This window comes from Grammomys surdaster, unplaced genomic scaffold, assembly GCF_004785775.1.
Source record: "Grammomys surdaster isolate TR1022 unplaced genomic scaffold, NIH_TR_1.0 335, whole genome shotgun sequence".
In the NCBI taxonomy this organism is placed as follows: domain Eukaryota; kingdom Metazoa; phylum Chordata; class Mammalia; order Rodentia; family Muridae; genus Grammomys; species Grammomys surdaster.
Window position 1 is genome coordinate 3,010,655 of NW_021604754.1, and position 24,197 is coordinate 3,034,851.

Below are 24,197 nucleotides of genomic sequence, written 5' to 3' on the forward strand. Positions count from 1 at the left end.
TATCTATCTATCTATCTATCTATCTATCTATCTATCTATCTATCTATCTATCATTTCTGTGTGCCAGAGGGGCCATGAATTTAGATGCACATGTACATATAGGTATCCCAGGAGGCTAGAAGAGGTTGTCACATCCGTCAGAACTGGAGTCACATGTGGTTGTAAGTTCCCTAACGTGAGTGCTGATAACACTCAGATTCTTTGGAATACGAGTCCTCTGCAAGAGCAGAAGTTACCCCTCCAGCCCAAGTCTCAGATTCTTAAAGTAAAACATGCTGCCATTGTTCACTGGAAATTTTGCAATGGGAAGACACAGGGTCAATTTAGTAATCAGTGACCATTTCTACTAAGCCAACTTTCATATTAGGGCTGTACTACAATGCCATTCTGTTTCTATAACTTTTTTCTATTTACAATCAAAGCTCTAAAAATAATCTTAAAGAGTTAAGCAACAATGGAAGCCGCAGTGGTAGAGTTATCAGTTCCTCTCTGGAGATGTCAATCTTCTTCCTTGGGTTGAAACTTCCTGAGCATTATGTCATTTCCTTGGGACATCTGGTATCAAGCACATAAAAAACACTCATAGAGATGAACACTGCAAGGACTGTCCAGCAATAACAAATACGTGGTTAAGAACGTAAGGAGATATGAAAGAAATGCTAGCAATATATTACCCATTGTTTCAAAATATTGGTATGTTACTGCATTAGCATAAGAAGAGGGGAAAATAACATTTGATAAAACCTTAGTCCTATGGACCTACAAATCACAAGGGATTGAAAAGGAGGAAAGTTTTGAACAGTGTTAAACTAAAAATGATCTTAGTAGTAATGTTATTAATATATTAGTAAATATCATTATTACTAAATGATTAAGAGGATAGAAAAACATAAACATTAAGTGGCATTGTAGAAGGCAAGTCATTCTTTGGATGGAGCCTTGGCTTTGTTAGGTGGTAATGTGTAATGGATAGAATTTCAGAGTCTGGAGGTTGGAGATTTTATGGATAGATAATGGCAAGTTATTATATAGGGTTGCCTTGGCTACTCTTTGATCTATTCAGACAACACCAGCATTTCAGATGAAGAAAATGGTTACAGAAACCCACTGTGAAGCAAGAGAATAAAGTTATTTGTTTCAAAAAAAAAAAAAAAACAGACAAAACCAAAAAGCCCCAGCAAAACAAACAAACAAAAAAATGAAAACCAAAAAAACTAATCATGAATAGTTATACCATTGTTTTTGTAAAATCTCAACTCCAAAGTATCTCTAAATATTTGCCATTGCTGTCTTAGGTAAAAAAGAGTTCTCACAATGGAGTTGTATGTAAAATTCGTTAAATGTAATACCCAACTTTATGACTTGGAATACTTATATTTGCCACTCAATGTTAGCACATACAAAACAGCTTTTTGAGTTTCGTAAACAGAAACACATTCCTTAAGTAAATAAATGAAATCAATCTACTTAAAAAGTTGGAAACTAGTGGATTATTTAGGACTAATTCCTGCTCTTGGGTGGCTGAGGAGGATGACTGATATGAGTTTGCTATTATACAGTGAGGTGCAAGTCATCTTTGAATACTGTTTCGAGGAAGTGAAGTATGTGAAGAGGGAAGGAGAGAAGAGGTGGAAGGAAAAGAAAGAAAGGAGAGGGTAAGGACTGAGGGGCAGGAGGCAGGTAATGAAGGAAGAAAGAGTGAGGAAAGAAGCTCATATTTTTACATGCTGTGAATATTTAAAAGAACACTGTATATTGGTATCATAGGGGAGCAATGACTTGCAGACAAATGCTTTCCACATATTTCTCAGTTCATTAGCAGGCATGAGTCTTGTGCAGGGAGACTGGCAATTTTTTCAGGAAGACCTTAAAAATGGCAACGAAAATCTTTGGGTTTTAAATTATTGTTGAAATTATTTAAATATAAAGCAACTAATATATTAATTACATACAAAAGGATCATAAAGCACAATAAGTAGTCATATTTCTTTTAATTTTAAAGTAGCCAAGATCCAGTTTGAAAATATGCCACATTTAAAAAGAGATTGAATATCTAGGTGTAAACTATAGCAATCAGTCTTGACGGCCATAAGATTCAAGAAAACACTTTATATACCAAAATTCTAAAATATGCTAAAACTGTTTTCACATTTGCCTATTTTTCTTTTGAATTATACAAGATGCCTTAAGGAATGGCTTGCCTGAAGTAGAGAGCTGAAGAAACTTCCTACACGTACAAGTATGGAAATTAAATTCTGGTATTCACTAATGCTCTCTATTACAGAAAAACATTTCTAATGCACTTACATTTTCATTGCAAATCATAGCAGGATATATTCAAGCATCAGACAAGACTCTTGGTTAAACAGTTTTACAGGATAATGAGGCAAATATTTTAACAATCATTAGGAGGCTTATTCATAAACAGATGGTTCTTCTTTATCCTATGGTATAAGCGCAAGCTAACACTGAGTATATGGAAATACTAAAGTCGCCATTATATTTGACATAGCAAATCAAAGCTTCTGTTTCAAAGACGAGAAAGAAGGCAGCTGTACGTTAAGATTGTATTTAAAGTACATGCACGTGTAAATTGCACGAGAAAGGAGACACACTTGCTTTTCTTTTTCAAAGAATATTTAAAAATCATAATTTAATTGTAAGCCAGGCTAACTTTCCAAGGAAAGACACTGGTGATGTCGCCATTCTTCAAGATAAAAAAAAAAATAAGTTCAGGTCTCCTAAAGGTCTAGGCCGGCTAAAGGATCCCTAGGAATGCATTATTTCTAACAATCTAACATTCATCCGGAACTAGAAAGAACCACTAACAAAAACATACTCTCAAGAGCCTACAAGGAATTAGTCAATGTAATGAAATTTGAAATCTGGAGAGAGAAAAAAACAAACAAAAAAACAAACCCACATGGGAGGATGTGTGTGAAACCGAACTCTCCCTTTCACATGAGCTGACTCTATCACTATAGAATGAGTTTTTATCTCAGACTCTCTTCTTTGTACTTTATTCTTCATACTTTAGTATCTTTATAATCTGCCACTTGGCCTAATTTCACTCACAGTTGGAATCCTAATCTGTTGATGGTGGTGGACCTCTGAGGTCCTCCTGTAGTGGATCCAAAACTTACATACTTATGAAATACAACAAGGCTAAGACTACAAGCCAATGAAAATAAATAAAGCCTCCCCCCTGACACCACCCCTGCATGATAAAGAACTGAGTCTTTCCAAATATAATCCCGCTTTGGAAAAACCCCAATGAATACTGGGATTTTTTTTTAATCTTAAAAAAAAAAAAGCTCATTTAAATGAACTTTGTTAAAAAGTGTTCTACAATTTTTTGGTAAAATATAGTTATGTTAACAAGGTATTATGTTTTCATTAAAATTTATAACACTTAAATTATGTGTAGCAAAGTGCATATTTGCATTCGTTCAGATTTTACAGTTCTAAGAAAGCTGTGTTGCTGCAATGTACAATGAAGGCAAATTCTTTTCACTTGTTCAGAGCGCAGACAGGTCCACCTTCAACATTTCCCTAAATTTAAGTAGCTCATCCTAGGCCATTCACAAGGCCACATCCCCCTCCACGTCTCCCTCAGCAATCCATTACTCGCTTCTGTTTGTTCCTACGGCCTCTTGTCTTTACAGTGCTGAAGCCAGCGTGCCTAGAAACCTGGGTCATTTTTTACAGCTCCCCTCCTGTTCTCCTCCATGATGCTTCCTATTGCTCTGGATAGAGCAACCTGATTTTCCTCAGTGTGCTCTAGTCAGAACAAGAGAGGTGGAAAGCCCAGAGCAGACCAATGCAGAAGAGTTCCACATCTGTTTACTGCTCTGCCCAATGTTTGTGCTTAGAATAATAAAAAAGAAATGTTTGCTTTTAACCTTTAATAGATAAAAATCAAAGTGATCTGGTTTAAATACATAGTGAGCACTGTTGTATTTAGAGCCAAGAGCTGCTCAGAATGGTTAGGGAAAACAGACATGTCAACAGAAAGAAGACATTTAACATTTCAGGCTGTGTGTGTCAAAATGTCTTCCAATTATTATCATCTATGAAAAAGCTTCAAAAACCAGTTAGTCAGTTAACACTTCACATATTAAACCACATACACCTGGTGAAAGAGGAAGCATTTCAGTTACTACTCAAAAGGAATGAGTTAAACAGTGCAAATACTGAGTTGCTTCATGGGAGTCTTACCATGTGCTTTTCTTTCCCCTACAAGAAATATTGCAAAGTTGTCTCCAGTTTTAGTACAAACAAGAGATAAATCTTTATGACGGAAAACAGATGCCACAGCATTCCATGCAGATTTCTAAACAGTCTGAGGATTCACAGCAGGCATCCATGATGCCACAGTCCATGTCACACGGGCAGCTACAGTCATCCCCCATCTCGTCGCCACAGCAGCAGCAGCAGGCTTCCGAGGTGCAGATGCCACACGAAGCTTGTCCCAGGACAATGTTGCAGAGGGTCAGGAATTCACAGAACAAGCATGCCAGGATACAGTGGACACAACAGTCTTCAGTCGCAGGCAAGAGGGGAACACACACAGAGAGAAAGAAGAGACACAAAATAACACATGTTATCCAAAAACTGGGTTAAAAAACTGGTCCAAGTTACAAGCCCAATGATACTCAGCCCTTCACTTCTGTTGTTGACTGTGAGCTATATGTACAACAAGGAGTTTAAGTTCAATTCTAGATGAGTCGTCTCTACATGGAGAAACTGGACTAGAAAACCGAGCAGTGATCATGTGCATGTCCGTGCGTGGGTGTTAGACTGCCACTCTGACTCACTATGTCACAGCTCTGGATCCCAGGTCTCCCTTTTTTGAGTATCTTATCAATTGTTCCTACAACCTACTGCTCTCTGGAACAATGTGCTAAAATAAACATGCTAAGTAGAAGGTTTATTCATTTGTTTTACACACACAGACTTTAAAACTGGAAAGAGCAAATGGGAGATATTAGACATATTAATCATTAATTCAGAACTTAAACTAGAGTCCATTAAACTATGATCTACATGCTGTCTTTTTCAATCAACTCAATCTCTCTCTCTCTCTCTAGCTCCTTCTGTCTTTCTGTCAGAAGACCATTTAGAGAGTAACAGTGAGACTCTCTTGTTGGGTCCAATTATAATTACTAGCTTTACTTATTTCTAACAAAAGGGATAGGAAACACCAAGAACAACAATAGCTTTCCCACGTCTTGATGGTGGCAAAGTCATTCAATCTCTACCATTTCTTCATGTTTTCCTAAGTAACACTCACCATATTTCACAAACTGATGGGAAGAAAAAAATTAAACACCCATCTAATGTATTTATTGGATGCTGCAAAATTCTTTTTTAAAAAATTGTGAGAGGATTAACTAATGCAAATACTTATTTCTTGATTCCTTAACACATGTCCCAGAACCATATGACTAATGTGTAAGACATGTGCCAAGATCAAGGATAGTTATACTTTTTAGCAGTATACATTTTAGGTTATTTTAGGGTTTTTTTTTTGTTGGCTACCAGTCTGTTTATATATTGTACAATGTAAGTTGTACTATCCTGGGAATCAAACCTACAACTTTATGGTTGCTGGGCAAGTGCTCTAACCCTGAGCGACACTACCAACCTTCAATAAAATTTCAGCAAATTGTGTGAAAACTGAAGGATAAAGGGAGTCTCCCAACTGAAACCAAGGTTGTTGGCATGAATGGCCTGCTGTAATAGAGAAAAGCAGTCCTCTCTCTGCCATACTGTTATTCTGTAAGCACCTGTGACCTGACAGGGCTGTTCCATCACCACTGTTCTAAGTTTTTCTGGTGAGGAAAAGCAAGCAGTAACATTTCACTTCCATAAACCTATCATTAGCCATCCAATCAACATCCTAGCTCCTGGAACATGGCAGTTTGTCTGCAGTGGAGAACTTAAAGAGTGGTTGAAATAAAGGTTGAAGCACAAAGGCCTTCTCCATACATGGAACATCATGAAGGCAAAGGGGACAGAACACTGAGCAGAGAAACTACAGAGCTGTTTGTGACACTAAAGACTAGCAACACATCCCGGACCTTTTTCAATTTCCAAACCCATTCCCAAACACAATGTTCATGCAGAAACTAAAACGAGATGGGGATGGTGAAGAGCTTAGATCTCTCTGTCTTCCCCTAATGTGTGACTTTGGGGAGTATCCAAACACTTTGAACAACTTCTCTTTTTGATTAAAAGAACATGAAAAACAGTGAGTCAATGTGGGAGTTTTGATTGTGCAAATATGAAGATGGTATGAGTCTGAAGACTGAGTCTGGAGAACAAGTCTAAAGACTGCAAAGCCCATGGCCTTGCAAGGTTCCTGGTTTATAGAGCACCTCGGGGTGAGTTCCTCTGAATATTTTTCTTGTAAATCTTCACCCAGTTTCCATTTGATATTTCTTTGTTCATTTGAGATTTTTCAGGATGATATTATAATCATGATTTGTGAAACATGTGAAAAGTTATAGAGAAGTACTTTATCATTAAGAAAATAGTGTTGAAGGTTCCATGTCATGCCGAATGCCTATAATCCTACCACTTACCACAGAAGAGGATCATAGTTAAAGGCCACATGCTACACAGTTTCAAAATTAACATGCTATTTAATTGCCAGTATTTCAGCCCTATTTAATGAATCTTCAAAAATTTCCCACACTGACCAATTCCATCAACATTTCATTGAGAACTTAAATATCCTAGGTAGAATGTTTAAATTTCAAGAATGAGAAAGAAAATTTCTAAACAGTATTCATTTCACTGAGTAGTCTTAAACACTAGAATACTGGGCATAGAGATTCCTTACATGAGTCATAAAATATACCACTGGAAGAACTATTTGTGTATGATAAACCTATCAAATATAAAGAGGAAAAGAATGTTTGTCCTATTGAACATTATAACTAGAAAAGTAGGTAAAACATGGTGGGGTCCTTGCCTGTAATCCTAGTATTCAGGAGACTGAGGTAGGTGAGTGGCAATGAGTTCCAGGCTAGCATGGGCTACACAGTGAGGCCCATCCCTCAAATAGAAGGCAAAATAAAACAAAAGAAATTAATTGACCAAGGGAAAAATAGTGGATCTTAATATCTACTTGTGAATACTCATGCCATCAGAATGGAATCATCCTGCATAAAGTCCAGTGAGTAGCACATTTTTCTGAGAGGGCGTGAGTTTTATCCACTTTGACTAGTATGGTTCCTTTTCCTGCTTGCTGTGCAGTACTTTAGTTGATGAACACACCAGATCTGATTTACCCTTGCAAATCTCTAAACATTCTGGTTGTTCCTGGAGTTCTGCTTGACTAAACATTGCTTTTAGAGAAAACTGCATACAAGTCCTTGAGAATACATGCTAAATTAGAAGCTGTAGGGTATTGGGGTTAGAGTATTGCATATATTTACTATTATTGGGAAACGGAATTGAAAAATTTTCCCCAAAGCAATTGCTCCATTGTTTATTCTAACAAATCAAGAGATCCTTCACATCTTTTATCAGTCACTGAAAAGTCATTGAATTTGACATAGCCACCACGCACCCCAAGAGCTGTGTATTTTTGTGTTTGACAATACCGACTGTTTTCATTTCTGTTGACTATTAAAGTTTTCTCTTCATTGTAATGCATTTTCACTGGGTTCATACTGTTCCCGTGTTTGCGCTTTTTCCTCATGGGTTAGTATACATGTTTTATAAATTCAAACTATAAGCCCGTTGTGACATGTGATGGACCACTCAGTGTAGAACATGAGTTAGCTAAAACAAAGCAACAGAACGGAGAGCTGACCTGATCTTTAGACTTCAAGCATTTTGGGTGCTAAAGGCTAATGCTAGTCACATCTCAGAGCAGCTGTAGGTACAGTATTATGTGGTCAAGGCAGTGAAGTGCCTCAGACAAAATGAGAAAACAAAGGAAGAACAGAAGAATAGGAACTATTAGTAAGACTTGGTTGAAGAATAAACTAGTGCTTTTCCGTGTTTCTGCTTTACTTGATGGTAAAGTTGAACCTTCAAGCCACACTGAGTTGGAAGACTGATAAACAGTCAGCCCCATTGTTGAAACAGATGTAAAAGAGTAGACGTCCTACAGATGATGCCTCACTTAGAGATATGAATCTGCAAGTCTACAACCTAGAAATATGTGCCCACGCATGCGCTCAAGAACAAAGATGTCGTGAAAAAATTCCCGTGGGAAGACCTGATGAAGACAGACTCCTCAGAAGATGAAGCTCTTTCCAGGAAAATTAAAATTCACAAAAACTCATCACCGCATGAAAGACATGGTTCTACATGGCTTACTAGAGTGCCATTAGAACTAACAGAATAAAAACCCTAAACCAAAATACGTCCAAACACTTTAGATCCCTCTAAAACACAAATGAAGAAAACAAGTCTATTAACAAGTACCTAAGGAAGCCACAAACCAAAATTGTAATGGTTACAATGACATCAGATAAGACATCTACACATGTGCATTCATTCTCTACTTACTCTTCTTAGAGAAACAGAAGAATGGATCCCTACATTCTATCACATCAATTACACAGTCGTATTTATTACTTGCCAAAAAAATTTTTCTTTTTTGTTTTTTTGTTTTGTTTTTCAGAATTCTGACTCAGCACAATGGAACGGTTACAGACACTGAGCACAAAGATTTGTTACAGATTTTGTGCTTACTGCTGTCTAGAGGAGTCAGAGACCACAAAGGACTTTAAGGTAGTGGAGATATGTGAAGCAAAAATGGATTATAAGGATGGTCCTGTCAGTGTGGTAGAGCATGCCAGCAAGTACCACACTAGGGAGCTAGAGGCAGAAAGAGCAAGATTTCCAGAGCAGCCTTAGCCTTAGGAGAACAATGCCTCAAACCAACAAGTGAAATTAACAGAAAAAGAGGAAGAAAATGTCAGGTGAGGAAGCACACATTATAATGCCAAGGTAGGAGCTCTATCTTTAGAAGGAAAGGAAAAGAAAGGAAGAAAGAAAGAAAGAAAGAAAGAAAGAAAGAAAGAAAGAAAGAAAGAAAGAAAGAGAGAGAGAGAAAAAAAGAGGGAGGGCTGGAGAGATGGCTCCGTAGTTAAGAGCACTGACTGTTCTTCTAGAGGTCCTGAATTCAATTCCCAGCACCCACATGGTAGATGACAACCATCTGTAACAGAATCTGATGCCTTCTTCTGGTGTGCCTGAAGACAGCTACAGCATACTTATACATATAAAATAAATAAATACAATCTAAAAAAAATAAAAATAAAAAAGAAGGAAGGAAGGAAGCAGAAAGGAAGAAAGGAAGGAAAAGAAAAAAGAAAGGAAGAAAAGAAATGTTTAAAAAAAATCCAAAATAACCAAACCAAATTTGGGGTGAAGAGTAGAGAAACAAAGTTTAAAAAAGATGAGCTCTCTGCCTGTATGTGGTTCACTGTCAAAAAAAAAAAAAAAATTTCCTTTTCCCTGGGTCCTTGAGGTTTTCAGTTTTTATGGGTTTTATTTAGTCATGATTTGCAGTTTTTACCAAAACTGTTTAACCTTTAAGAAGCCAACTGGGTTCTGGGATGAATGCCTAGCCTAAACTGGGCCAAGCAAGAATTGTGCAATTCAGTGTACTGAGAGGACTCAGCTCAAGACTGACAGCTACTGTAACTTTAGGAAAAACAAAGGAACACAGCAGCAGAAAAGCGCTTAGAAGAACGCATCAAAAGAGATCGTTAGCAGGACTTTTGATTTTAAAAACATCAGCAAATAAAAGAAAAACATACTGTTATGAATTACTGCTGTCACAGTCCCAAGCCAAGGTCACCACTTCTAAACCTGTGCTGCAGCCCATCAGAGGGGTTCACAGCCCCACCCCATCCCTAAGGTAACAACTCAAACCATAAACAGCCCCTTAGCCACTGGGGGAAATTGTCAATGACTGATCTCAGGAACTCTGTATTTTTGAAAATGAAACTGAATGTTCTATTTGGGAGAACAGCCAGTTTATATAATGAAACTATCCCAGATTGATTTATCCGATCAGTATGTTGCCAAATGCACTAGGAAATATTGACGTCAGAAAGGCAGTTTGTTAGAGCAAAGATTTGATCAAGTGCCATCAAGAGACAATTTGAATGATACACTCAGGTCTATGATAGACAAGTCTTTTTCTTTCTTTCATTTCTTCCTCATAAGATGTGGTACAACAGGTACTCTTAATTTCTTGGAAGAAAGATACCCGACACAGGAAGTGGAATACAGGAACGAGCAGAAAGCAGAGAATTCTCAGAACCGCCCACAACCCATTTTTGAGTGAAGAAAGATGTGTATGCCTCTTATCTTCACTAATCTGTAATAAAGTTTCCTATGACTTAAAGTGCTTGAACATACTTTCCTTTCTGGGTAACTAACATGTAAATGAGATGCTGAGAAGCAAAAAGGTACATTAGCACTTGGCAGTCAATGCTGGATCTGAACTTGCAGAGGGACACACCATTAGTGTTTGAGAACAATGCTTTGAGATCAGTTTTACCATCAGGGTAAAGAGAACCCAGAGTTACTCGACCATCTATCTGTTTAGTGGTGATGCACACTACACAGAGGTGGGGGCTTGACTGGGGAGTATATTCCTCATGTCAGATATTACATCGCTGACCCCAGAAATTGCACAACTCATTTGTTGTTTCTTAATAAAGAATGGAAAAGCAAACCAGGGGTATGTTTGACTTATCCTAAGTCACAGCTACAGTGGCTGAATGGCTACCCTTTGCAAAAATCCAGCTGGTAGGGCCTGGCACAAGCATCTCCCAGGGAGTTCTGCTTTTCATGTGTGTGTAGTGTGAGTGGGTAAGCCATATTTATGAATTCTGCACAGTAGCTCAGCTGCAGGCAAATGACTGACTCAAGACAGGGACTGCACAGCATTCCTGGCCCCCAGCCGGTGACTGACCACCTGCCTGAGAAACAGGCCTTGAGGTCACCGCCTACACAGAGCCTCTGGCACATGGCAGTCCCTAGGGCTCTGGGCCATGGCTAAAAAACAGAGGCAACATTTTCCTAATGGAGAGGAAAGTGAGCTAGGTCAGGAGGTTTTTAAAAAAGAAAGTTAGAGAAGAGTTAGATTTTTCCATGCAGAACTGACTTTGGGGAAATGAACAATCGTCTTCATTATCATCTTTCTCCTCAACAAATTCAGAATATTAAGAAAGAAAACCATCCTGTCTTCCTGCACTAAGAGACTCCTCAGTGACTTCCTGCCCCATATCCAAGCCCTGGAACCGACCTAGTCCAATGGAGAGGTTGCTATAGGTTACAGGCAGATAGCCTGGCATTGTGTTTCTCCCCCCATACCCCGCCCCCTTGTTCTTTATTCTGTGGCCAACATTGTACACAGCTAATGCACTAAGTATTCGAAATTCTCCAAGATTTGATCCAGAACTTGGTCTCAACTACAGCACTAGTCTAAGAAGTTTGTTTGAAGGCTCATTTTAGAGTCTAGGAAGTCAACATTTATATGAGAGGATTTATTGTTTCATAGAAGTTTAACACAGACATCTGAAGAGGCAATGGCCCTTCAGGTGTTAGATATGTCACTATGAATCACTATGTTTTCATTTTTTGATTTATTGACTATAATATATGATGTGCATATAGTAAAGGCTATTGGTTTTTTTTGGCACAGTGTGTGTGGAGGTCAGAGGACAACTCACTGGGATCATTCTCTTCACTTAGCTTGTGGGACCTGGGGGTTAAACTCAGATCACCAGGCTTGGAGGAAACCTGCCTTTAGGTCTTGAGCCATGTTGCTGCCTCAGAGATACTTGCCTAGTACATTTTACATGTGAAGTTAAGTCAATATCTGAGCTGAGAGTGTCTAAAATATCAGTGATGCAAATTATAGCAAGGGTTTACTGAATCGTTCATATTTAAGATGGCAAATTTGATAGAATATTACTGTCCTCAAGGACATGATAAACACTAAACAAATACAGGATTAACAGGTGGCACTTGCTAAGTACTAGCAGTGTGATGGTGATGGTGATGGTGGTGGTGGTAGTGGTGGTGGTGGTGGTGGTGGTGATGGACGGTGTTTAGATATGGTTCCAGGTAGACTACAACTCTTCTCCTCTGTCCAGCCAGACTCTGTAGTATAGCAATAGGGGCCATTCTCCTCAAATCCAAGAAAAGAAGGCCTGGGGGAAAACTGCTCAGACACAAAAGAGGATAAAGAACCAAAAGTAACTAATTCTAAGAGACAGACATTGCAGAAGAGCGAAACAGAAACCCAGCCAAAAAAAAAAAAAAAGTAATCTGTGTCTGGCTGTAGCAGGAGGTTTAAAATAATAGTCTAAAAGTTTCCCATATTGCAATGATTAGCTGTTTTCTTCAGAAGCAAGAAAGCTGGGAGAAAAACAGGACAATATTATATGTTTTTCTTGAATGTACTCAGTGCTATTTTTAAATTGACCACTGGTAAATATATCTAACTGGTAAATACAAGGTTGAGTATAGTTTTGAATGATAAAATCTATAACACTTTATTTAGTCATAAAAAAAGCATTTTGAAGGCTTTCTATAAGGTCTAGAAGGTAAAGATACTTGCCACCAAGATGGCTGACCTAAGTTCGATTCCTAGGACACAAAGGAGAGAACTGACTCTCATAAGTTTTGCACTTCACAAGTGCACACATACACACACAACCCAGTAGCTAAATAAATATAGCATTTATGAAGAATGCATTGTTTTGCTTGAAAGAGCAATAGCCAGCAGTTTGCACAAGTTGATAATAATGCCTTTTATGGTCAAGACAAAACAAATGTGAATAGTCCTCTAGTTTTAATGAAAGTATGTATTTGAATAAAAATGATGGGAAACTTCTTTCCAGATGCTTAATTTAACATTTTTCCCAATTTTATTTTCCAAGCTGCATTTATTTCACAGCTCAACTTTTGGCTCCCCTTTTGTTACTTATGTCTTTGGTTTAAGAATTGTGCAAGGCATATTTCAAAAGAACTCAGGTTTTTAAATGGCAAAAGGCCCACAGTGATGTGCCCACTACACTCTGTGAAGTGATAATAATGATAATAAGCAAATTAACACACTGGCCAGTCAGTGAAAGTAGTCTATTACAAACACCCATGGAGTTGGCCAGGTTGCCTGTATCTGAAATCCCCATGGCAGAGTGAAGTACACAAACATAGCAAGAGAAGGCTTGAGTCACTTAGGCTAAGAATTTCACAGGACAGGGATCACGAGCAGTTCTCTGGACACTTGACTTACCAAGGCTTAGCAGGAATACAAAGGGTACCTCTGCCATCCAAATTATATAAAAGCCCCAAACAAAGCTGTCTCTGCAGCAGGGTCCTCTCCTGCAGAGGCAGGACAGCTTGTCCAGCAGGAGGCACTATGTCCTACAGGCAGGAGATGTCTGGTCTACGGAAGGCCCAGGATGTGTTCCCTAGCCTTGACAGAAGGGACAGGCCCCAAGCAAAGAGTCACAGCAGTCTAACACACACACCAGGCAAGATGAAGAGACAGGCAGAGTGAGCAGCTACCACGGGACAAGACACCAAAGCACAATTCAAAGCTGTGCACAGGAGGTAAATCCTATTATTTATGGAATTAATTTGTGAATCAAGCATGGTTGTTAGTCTTTCCACATCACCCTTTCTCAGCCTGTCTCATCTATTCATGTAATGTGATGCTTTTCAAAGGCACCATCGCAAGCTTCAGATGAGCAAGACAGCATGACACTAAAATTATAAGGTATACATATCGCCACTTGAATTTAGTCCCCAAACAATTCTGAAGCCAAAACAACCTAAGGACGTGTTGGCGAGTGTCCTAAATGTGACAGCCGCGGTTTCTGGCCTGCTAAACAAGACGTTTTGTAGGCGTGTCGACTACTTTAAATTGTGGAAGAGAAGATAAAAATAAAAACCCTCTCCGTGAGATGCTTCACAGTCCCCTCCGCACTTCATCCCTGCCACCCCCCAGCTGAGCCTTCCCTCAGTCACAGCTCATTACTTACCACTGCCATTCACACTACAAAAGGCAAGGCTGTAAGTTTCCAGGTGGCTAAGGCTGTTTGTGTTTGTTTGAACAAGCACAACAGGGAAAAAACATACTTCGGGTGCACAGACAAAAGGACTGCAGAGAGGAATCATCCTTCTCTCCTCCCTGAGTGCCACAGTTGGGGAAATGTCATGTTATTTAGGAGGACTCTGATGCTAGAAAGCTTAGACTGGCTTTCCAGGCTGGCTCTCTCACTAATGGATTAAGAAATCTTAAGCAAGTCATTTGTCTCTGTGTTGGTAGACACGCGGCAGAGGGGTAATAACTGCCAAGCACTAAGACTCCATCACCATGGAACCTGTTATCCAGAAGAATAAATTTTTACATCTAGCTTAGGGTCTTCTCTTGACCTTTTAAAGCCATTTTTATATGTATTGAAATATTAACTTCTCTTTTAACAAGGGGTTTATTTTTATTTACGACCACACACACACACACACACACACACACAGAGAGAGAGAGAGAGAGAGAGAGAGAGAGAGAAAGAGAGAGAGAGAGAGAGAATGAATATGTGCCACAGTGTTGTGCAGGTACTCTAGAAGTCCTTAGTGCCTGGTGTCACAGAGGTAGATTTACAGGTGGATGGGTGCCTCCTGGTGTGGGTGCTAAGAACTAAATGTAGGTTCTCTGGAAGAGCAGTAAGTGTTCAAAACCTCTGAGCTGTGTCTCCATTAAGTTCCCAATATACGTGTCCACTTACGTGCATGCATACCTACCTGTGAGTGTGCCTGTGTATGTGTGCGTGCAGTCATGAGCGCGGATGTGCACGCGCATGTATGCCTGTGTGTCTGTGTGTGAATGTGTGTGTGCATGTATGTGTGCATGTGTGCCTGAGTATCTCTGTGTGAGTGTATTTGTGTGTATGTGTGCCTGCGTGTGTCTGTGTGTGTTCATGCATATCTGTGTGTGTGTGTGTCTGTGTGTCTGTGTGTGTGTACACAAATGAGTGGCTGTGGGTACCCATAAGTGCATACTGAAGCCCGAAGGGGACATCAGCTGTCTTGTCATATCACTCTCTCTTTCATCCCCTCAATACAGAATCTCTTGCTGAACTTGGAGCTCAGAGTGCTGAGGTGGTCTGGCTGGTCAGAGAGCACTGGTGAGCATCTTGTCTACCCCTAATGTGCCTCTGTTACAGGTATGTGCAACTCCACACTCAACTTTTACATGGGTGCTAGTGTACCACACTCAAATCGCATGTTTGCTTAACAAGCACTGACCAATGTCCCTAGACTCTCATCCGCTGATCTCTGTCCCGATCCTTACTGAAATAAAGTACAATGGAAAGCTAACTAATGTTGAATAAAAGCAGACTAAAGTTCAGATAAGCCTAAGGACTGGATATCCATAACGTGCATGAACCATAAAGTACCAGAGTCTTCAGAGAGAGAGGATGTAGGCTTCATAAAAATGTTGGGTGATCATCAACATATAAACTACATTCTTTAGGTCACAAGACAGGCAATATTAGACAGAGCAGACTTTTGAAACTGGCAAGATAGTAGGAAATGTGAAAAAAATAATACTCTTATCATTTTTTTTTTCAGCAGAGGAAACCCAGGGACAAGGCCTTGATAGTTAAATTCAACAAAACTTACTGAGCATTGGCTTAAGAGACAGACAGGGCTCTAAGTACACAGACAAATCGCAAGAGCATGATGATGTTAAGGAGAGCATAGCGGCAATAGAGTATGACAATTGTCATGGTTCAGCTAGAGACAGAGTACTGGGGGGTGCTGGCAAAGCAGGCTGCCATGCCACCCACACAGCACCTTGGTTTTTATTTCTCAGGTACTGATAGAAATAGTTCACAAATATGTCTTCATTAAACACAAAATTGTATAAGATAGCTGTTATGGTTATCCTTCAAAGTGAAATGAATAGAAGAGTCCCTGTCGATTCAGATTTGCAAGATGGCGCTGCGAAGGACAAGAAGCATTGAGCACAGGGTTGATGGAGAAAGTCAGACGGATACATGAACTATGCCTTAAAGAAGGACATGCTAATTGAGACAAAAATAGAAAAATGTTCCACCCAGCAGGAACGTTATGAAAAGGAATACAGCAAGGGTGTGCTGTAGTTTTTTTTTTTCTTTAAATAATATGATGATTCAATTTTGTTGGAGCTGGATTAATCAAGAAGAAATTCTTCAATTTTCTACGTCAGAAGCAAGGAGTCACAGAGGACATGCAGTCACAATCACAGGATCAGTGGGGTCACACAGGTGACTTTAAAGAGATATGAGGCATTACAGTGATATAAGTGGACATGACACTGGTTGAGGAAGAAATGAAAAGAGAAGAGTCATATGTCACTTCCTGGCCGCTGGAGCCATTTACCAATGAAGAAATCTAGATTTGCTATAAAAATGATTTTCAGTATGACATGTCATCGATATAAGGCATGTTAATCCTGAAGATACTCAAATGGGGGGTATTCAAAAGGAGCGGATGCTGGCCTGAAGACTGGGGAGCAGACAGATCTGTAAGGAGTGGAAGGTACTACAGCTTTCCTAGTGAATGACACTGTGCAGTTTCCCAGGGAAAATATACCAGATGACAAGACAGGAACAGAGGAATAGCTGAGCTATTGGAGATAGGGAGTTGCTATGGAATGCTGTCCTTTAACTATGGCATGGCTATACATGTCTTGAAATCAGAACAGCTGCAATTATCCACATAAAACCCTCACAAGATAGGTCCCACTAACATTCCTTTGTGGAGCCATAAACAGTTAATATTTGGGAGGGGGGTTCTTTCTACACGTCACCACCTATAAGTTGCCCATAATCCTCAGTGAGAGTCCAACTAGCAACCCCAGTGAGACTCACTGTTCACCAAGGTAACATGAATGCAATTACGTATTTGATCTGTCATGGTGCTCTATCTGGAATGAGCAGAAATTTGTGTAAGTCTCTCGAGGAAAACTCACACAAGAGCAGTTCATAAGAACAAAAACAGGGGGAAGGGAGGGACCATGAAAGGGAGAGAAAGAAAAAAAAATGGTTGAAGAGGTATGCCAGAGAAATTCCAGGGATACAGTGGGAACATAGGTGAATAGTGGAGCCATAGGGAATAACTAGAATCAGACAAAACAGAGGTCCAAATGTAAGAAATCTCTCTGACTACATAACCAGAATGAGAAATGTAAAGGAATGAGCAACTGAGAAAAGATCCTAAACACACACTCACATGCCTGCACATACACTCACATGCATGCACACACATATAGTGCACAACACACATGTTCACAGGCCTACACACACAACACACATGTTCATCTGCCTTTACACAAAACACACATGCTCCCATGCACACACACATATTTCTAGGAATTCATCTCTGGGCACTACACTCTGGAAGAGTTCAGATAGAATCAGGAATGGCTCCTCCTGGAGTGTATGGAAAGCACTCACTGACAAGAGGTGGGCTACCCTAAGAAGACAGGCATCTCCTGCTTTGAAGTAGAGGGAACCTGCTGAGGCTGAGGTTCAGGTGAGCCTGAAGGGAGTACAGGATAGAAAGACCTTAAGGAAAAGCTGGTGGCCTTTTCTGTCTTTGTAGAATTAGAGAGCTGCCATATAAAACAGGAGCAGAAAGGTCTGCTTGTCTTCCTAGCTCGCTGTTATGTCAGGAACACTGAATTCCACAGAACAAGTACTCAAAACTGTGTCAGATAAGTCTGGGGCGCACACTCTGATGAGACTCTAAGAATCCTGTTTAGACCCAAGACCACATGAGTGTAACGAGAGCCATTTTAAGGCCATCAAGATTTCTTCAGTAGTGTTACCGCCTGGAGTAGGCAGAAGTTGAAAGTGCAGGATGGATCTCTGGTTTTGAAAGCAGGGACATCAGATAATGCCAGGGTCACAAGTAAGATGGGGATTTCCCTAAGGTGGCCACTGAGAACAAGGAAATCAAAGCACAGAGAAGAATAGAGAACAGTTTTTGATAGGTAGGTAGATACATAGGTGGATGATAGGTAGGCAATAGAGGACAAAATGATGATGACAGACAGGTGACACACATGGATGGATGACGAATGATATCAGATATATAGATAGTGACAATGGATGGTAGGAAAATAGCTGATAGATTTTTATCTTCACAGGTAATTGGGTTCAAGAGCCAAGAGCTCCAGATTTATCATTTTAGTTTTATATTTTCATTTACCTGGTTATGTGTGGATTTGTACTAGTATGGGTATACATGAGTGAGGATGCTCCTGGAAAGCAGAAGAAGGTGTCAGCTACCCTTGAGCTGGAGTTGCACACGGCTGACTGTTCCCTAACACAGGCACTGGGATTTGAAGCCCTGTCCTCTGTAAGAGCAGGAAGTATTCTTAATCACTGAGTTATTTATTCCTTCTATCCTCAGATAGATTTCTAAAAGCGTTTTTTTCTTTTATAAGCAATAAAAAAGGAGAATCACTTGACTAAAAAGTAAGTTGGCACTTCCCCTTCAGAGTCTAGCACACAGGCTGGCCTTTGATAAATACTCATTTACTCAGAGTCAGCCATCTGAGTAGGCCTTGGGTAAAGTTGGCTTGCAGTTTCACTGGAAAGTCTCCCAACTGTCTGCAAACACCCGACCTCGGGAGTTATCTACTACAGATATTGAAACGTTCTTTTTAAAATAACCATTGTCATTCCAAAACACAATTTCTGCCTCACTCACTGAGCATAATTATTAAGAAAGAAAATAAACTTCAACTTCTTGTGTCAAGTTTAAATGATGTTATGCTATTGGGATATTATTCCCCAGGAGGGCCACATCCTTCAGACTAATTTCCCCAGAGAAGCCACAGAAGAAACTTAGGCAGGTTTAATATGTCTCTGGAAAACTGTGTATTAATCCATTTTCTTCTTTTCTTTCAATTATCTTCACATTTCCCCAAACTCTTGAGTTTTTCAGTCTTCTAAGCAACAATACTATTTACTTGTGCACTTTTATTTCCCTTCAAAACAAGCAGATTATTTTCTAATGATCCTACCTCGCTCCTCTGATTGCCCCCCTTCCTCTTCTGACCACCCTCTCAATTTCCCTCCAGTGTACTCTGAGAGCAAGGGATGCCAATACCAATGCCCCCAAGCTCCATAAGGACCTGAGGACACACTCACTACACACCAGTTGAGATCACATATGAATACTTGTCTAACACCTCAGAAATGAATACATTGCCAGGTTGTTGATGTGAAGTTTTCCCTATTTTCTCTTGTACTTATCTATAGAGATTTAAATGATAACACAAGACATGCCATATAAACATAACATTCTCTCTTCTACTATCACCTGGCATTACTAAGTATGTGTTAATAAAAATATGGCTTGAGCTGAAGGGGTTTGCAACCCCATAGGACGAACAACAATATCAACCAACCAGCCTCCCCAGAGTACCCAGGGACTAAACCACCAATCAAAGAGTACACATGGAGGGAACAATGGCTCTAGCCACATATGTAGCAGAGGATGGCTTTATCAGGTATCAGTGGGAGGAGAGGCCCTTGGTCCTGTGAAGGCTCATTGCCCCAATGTAGGGGAATGCCAGGGCAGGGAGGCAGGAATAGGTAGGTGGGGAAACACCCTCATCGAAGCAGTGGAGAAAGGATGGTATAGGGAGTTTCCAGGGGGTAAACTGGGAAAGGGGATCACATTTGAAATGTAAATCAAGAACATATCGAATAAAAATATATTATTGATTAAAAAAAAAAGAGTAACATTTCCTTAGAAATTTTCTATGTACTGTAGTGTTTTTAAGGATACCCATCTGTATGTACCCTTTAGTGTCACTTCAATTTACTGGGAGTTCCCTCAAAAGATATTTGAAAGTCTTTCTTTTCCCCTGTCAAAATACATAGTATATACAAATTTACAATACATGCAAGTCATAAAACAAATAATTTTCATTACAAAGAATGTTCAGGACAGTAAGGAGGTAAAAGCATGTGTCTCCATATTATTTTGTGTTTGCTTTTTGTTTTTGACGTGTTATGGGAAAACATTTTTAAATCTGTGAATTAAAATACACAGGATTTTAGGATAATCACTGATGTTAAATTACTTATACTATTAAAAGTGAAGGTAAAACAAATACATGTTCCTTTGTAAATAAACTAGGAAGGTCTAGTAGCAATCAAATAGCTACTGTAATTTCAGAGAAATTAACTAAGGTAAGCAGCATTCACGATTTATAAAACTGTAATGTAAAATGAAAATTCTAGTGATAAGATCACAGGTGCTATAAATGCTACAGAAGTTTATTAAAGAATTTATAACCAAGGAAAATAGTCAATCCAACATAAGTTTGAGAGGTTGAGGAACCTGCTGCTTCTCTTCTCCCCATTTAAGTAATGACCATCTCACCATTATCACCTGAACCAGAAAGGCTTAAGGTCCCATCACTAAAGGTGCAAGGCTGATGCTCCCAAATAGTTTTCTAGTATACTCATCTTAGTACCACACACACACACTCACACGCACACACCAATACACTATAAAGCATTCTATGACCAATACTCTAACGCTCTTTTTCTCTCACTATGTGTTACAAATAGTAGAACATTCAGGAGTCACCAACCAGTTTTTGTCACAAGGTTCAATCCATCTTGCACATCCTGTATCTTCTCTAAAAGCCATTCTCCCTAAATGTCCTTCTATCGAGTGCCATTGATACCACTATGAAACAATGTCCAGAACTCCTTCGACAATGTCAAGAATCAGAATCATTTAGCACATTTGACTTGGTGCCAAATCATAACATATTTTTTTACATAGATGGTTTCCAAACTACATGTTTAGTATGAGATAATCTACAGGCCATTTGATAGATTTCCAGTTAAGAGAATAGAGAATGTCTCATATATTTAAGGCATGGCATAATGTGGGCACTGTTATAATGTTTTCAAAACAGGGCAATTTTTGTAATGATCTAAAATTAGATAGGTATTAACATACACATACATATATACAAACACACATACATACATACATACATACATACATACAGAGAGAGAGAGAGAGAGAGAGAGAGAGAGAATCAACACAGTGTGTCATGAACTTCCTCCCCTTTGACTCTCCCAGTATCAACATTGTACATCATAGATGTCTCCCTTTATTAAATGATTTTGTCAATCAATACATTCTATTTCTAAAACTTTCATCTCTAGCCTCAAGTTCTATTACTACGTTCCTTTAAAAAAAAAATCTCCCTGGGAAGAATTAACTAATCTTCAACCTTTTATTTTTCTGCCTAGAATCCATATGACATGCACATAGCCCCCAAAACAGACCCAAAATATTGAATATCACAGTGACAGTTAATCTTCATTGTCAATTGAGTGGATTTAAAATGATTGAGAAAACACACTTCTGATTATGCCTATGAGGATGTTTCCAGAAAGGTTTACATAAGCAGAGAAGACTCACAGTCAATGTGGACAGTCCACGAATGGTGTGGAATCCTGAGTTGAGTACAAGGGGAAACCTAGCTGAACACCAGCAGTAATATTTTATCTTGCTGACTGAAGATGCAATGTGTCCACCTATCCCACATTCCTGTCACCATCATATCTCTGTTCTCAAAACATGGCCATTCTTTTTGTAATAATGTAAATTCTGGTAGTATACACACACACACACACTCATGGACGCACACACACACACACTCATGGACGCACACACGCTTACAGCAGTTATGAATCCCTCCTCCCACTCACTCACGCAGCTTCATCATCTTGCACCATTACAGAATGTATCCGTGAACTGTGAGCCAATAGAAACCAGTCCTTAATTGCTTTTGTCAGGTATGTTGTCATAGCAATAAGAGCAACTGATACAAGCACCACCGATGCCCTCCGTGAGTAAGTCTCATTCATGCGGTTGCATGTGACACGTAAATACTCACTCTATTTTAAAACACTTTCTTCCTTTGGCTGCCAAACTGGCTCTCGATTATTTTTTGATAAATGTCTACTCAACTGTACTTTTGTCCCAGTTCTTTTTCATTTGCTGTCTTCTACATAATGAAGTAGCCGCTCAAGGCTGTGTTCTTGAGTTATTTCAGTACTTTCCTTCTTGGCAGAATTCATATTAGACTTACACGGAAAGTGTCCAAAGGATGCTGGCTCCTTGGACAAAGTGAATCATAGCAAACCCCACACTTATAGTCTGTTTCATGTTCCCATCATCTAAGAGTATAATGACTCAGACTTTATATACACTACATCCTCATGCCCCATAGACAATATCTCAAGCTGCAGGCCTTTCTTCTGAACTCATCTTCCTGAACTACCACACACTGTAAACCACCAGTCATATAAATTATGGGATCTCAAATCTAACAACACCCAAACCCAAACTGTCTTCTATCTCTAGTGTCACATTTAGATAGTGGCAACTTCATTCTTCTTCCGGCAGAAACAATGGGAGTCATACTTCTTTATCTTTCCTGTTGAAATCATATTCTTCACCAAAGTGTATTCTACAGTCAGTGCATGTCCAAGCACAACTACATCTCATGGCCTCCAGCAATACCATACAGATGCTAAGCCATCACTTAACATCTGAATCATGGCAAGAGCTCTTATAAAAAGCCTTCCTTTGGTTTTTTTGTACTAGTAACCTATACTCTTCAGATAAGACAAGGTGATGTTTAAAAGCATTAAATCTAGATCATGTCAGCCCAGTTTGCTCAATACCTACTGCAGACTTCCTGTCTCAAAATTAAACCGGCCACAGTGGTTCATTAAATTCTACCATCAGTTTAGTTCTTAGAAACACTTGATTTTTAAATAAGATATCTACATATATCTAACATCTTTAGTTACCTCAAGAATGCCACAAGAACTCACAAGATTTTTTTTACCTTTCTGTAAGTCTTAGAAAAAAAGGAACAACTTTTATGAGATTCTCAAATTAGTCCATTAAACCACACATGATCAGTAACTGTGTAAGACACAATCACAATTACAACTCACAACTATAGTTTAAATCTCAAACTTTTCAAATCTGTTCTATGATATAAATTTATGAACAGCAGACCATATTAAGTTGCACCTTTGTTTTCCTTGTGTAACACTTTTCTTCAAGATTGATATACCCACACTTCAAGGAAGATCCTAAAACTCAAGGTATAAAGATCTCAGTAGATTCAGGAAGTCTCTGAGACTGGCTAGACTCACTAGGACTCTCCTTCCCAAGTGTATGTAAGCTGTAGGGATTGCTGAGAAACAGTCTCAGGCGAGCTGAGCTGTCAGAAAAAGCAGAGATCATCGAAGCTAAGTAGAGGAGGTAGAGTCCAAACTGAGCTGCCTGGAAAGTACCCTCTTGAGCTGTTTGTGTTGTGTTATGGAGTATGCTCCAAGCCTCTACTGTGATCTGTCACCTGCAATGCTGGGATGAGCTTCGGTCGTATGGATGTTTTTAAGGTATTTCTACTCCTATAAGTAACCCCTCACACATATTCTTTTAACTCCAATAAAAATTACTAGTTCACTAAGTTGGACTTTGGTTTGTCATTAGTTCCCTATCAACGATGAGTAACAATTGTTCACACCTCCTCAGGAATCGTATCACACAATACCTTGAAACATATATTAAACTCAACATTTTGTGTTCTGCTTGTCTCAGTTACAGTGGTTTCCTGACTCATTCCTCCTATATGCATGTTCTCATGCCATAACACTTTATTCACCACGTTGTGTTTTGTTTATTTGCTAACTCTCAGTTTTGTAAAACTGTGACTAAATTGAACACAGGACCTTGTGAATGATGATTACAAGAAGCTATCAAGTCCTATGGATCTGTGGACCAAGACATAAGTCATAAATGTAAGACTCATAATCATAAGACGTTTTTAATGCCTTCCATTCAAACGATATTGGTATTTTATTACAGAATGAGTGTGGACTTGAAGAGATGTGCTTTTTAAATCAGTAAAGTTTCACATCATGTCATTCCAAAAAAGTTACTCAGAAGACTTGTAGGATTAACCTAGCCCATATCACATACACAGCAGAGCCCCTGAGGTCAGAGCCTCATCAAATGTTTCTCTGGCTGCTTGATGCTCTTGCTTCAATACTGTTTGTATATTCATTTCATCTAGTGTACGGAACTCAAGA

General features: G+C 39.2%; 1 protein-coding gene across 1 annotated transcript in view; it reads right to left on the reverse strand.

The window, feature by feature from the left end:
* Positions 1-1,972: 1,972 nt before the first annotated feature.
* Mdfic (MyoD family inhibitor domain containing) overlaps positions 1,973-24,197 on the reverse strand; it is an 80,446-nt gene continuing 58,221 nt past the window's right edge. Inside the window, exon 5 of the mRNA XM_028778426.1 lies at positions 1,973-4,540. Coding sequence (XP_028634259.1) covers positions 4,293-4,540 — 248 coding nt within the window. The 3' untranslated portion in view covers positions 1,973-4,292. The remainder of the gene's footprint in view (positions 4,541-24,197) is intronic.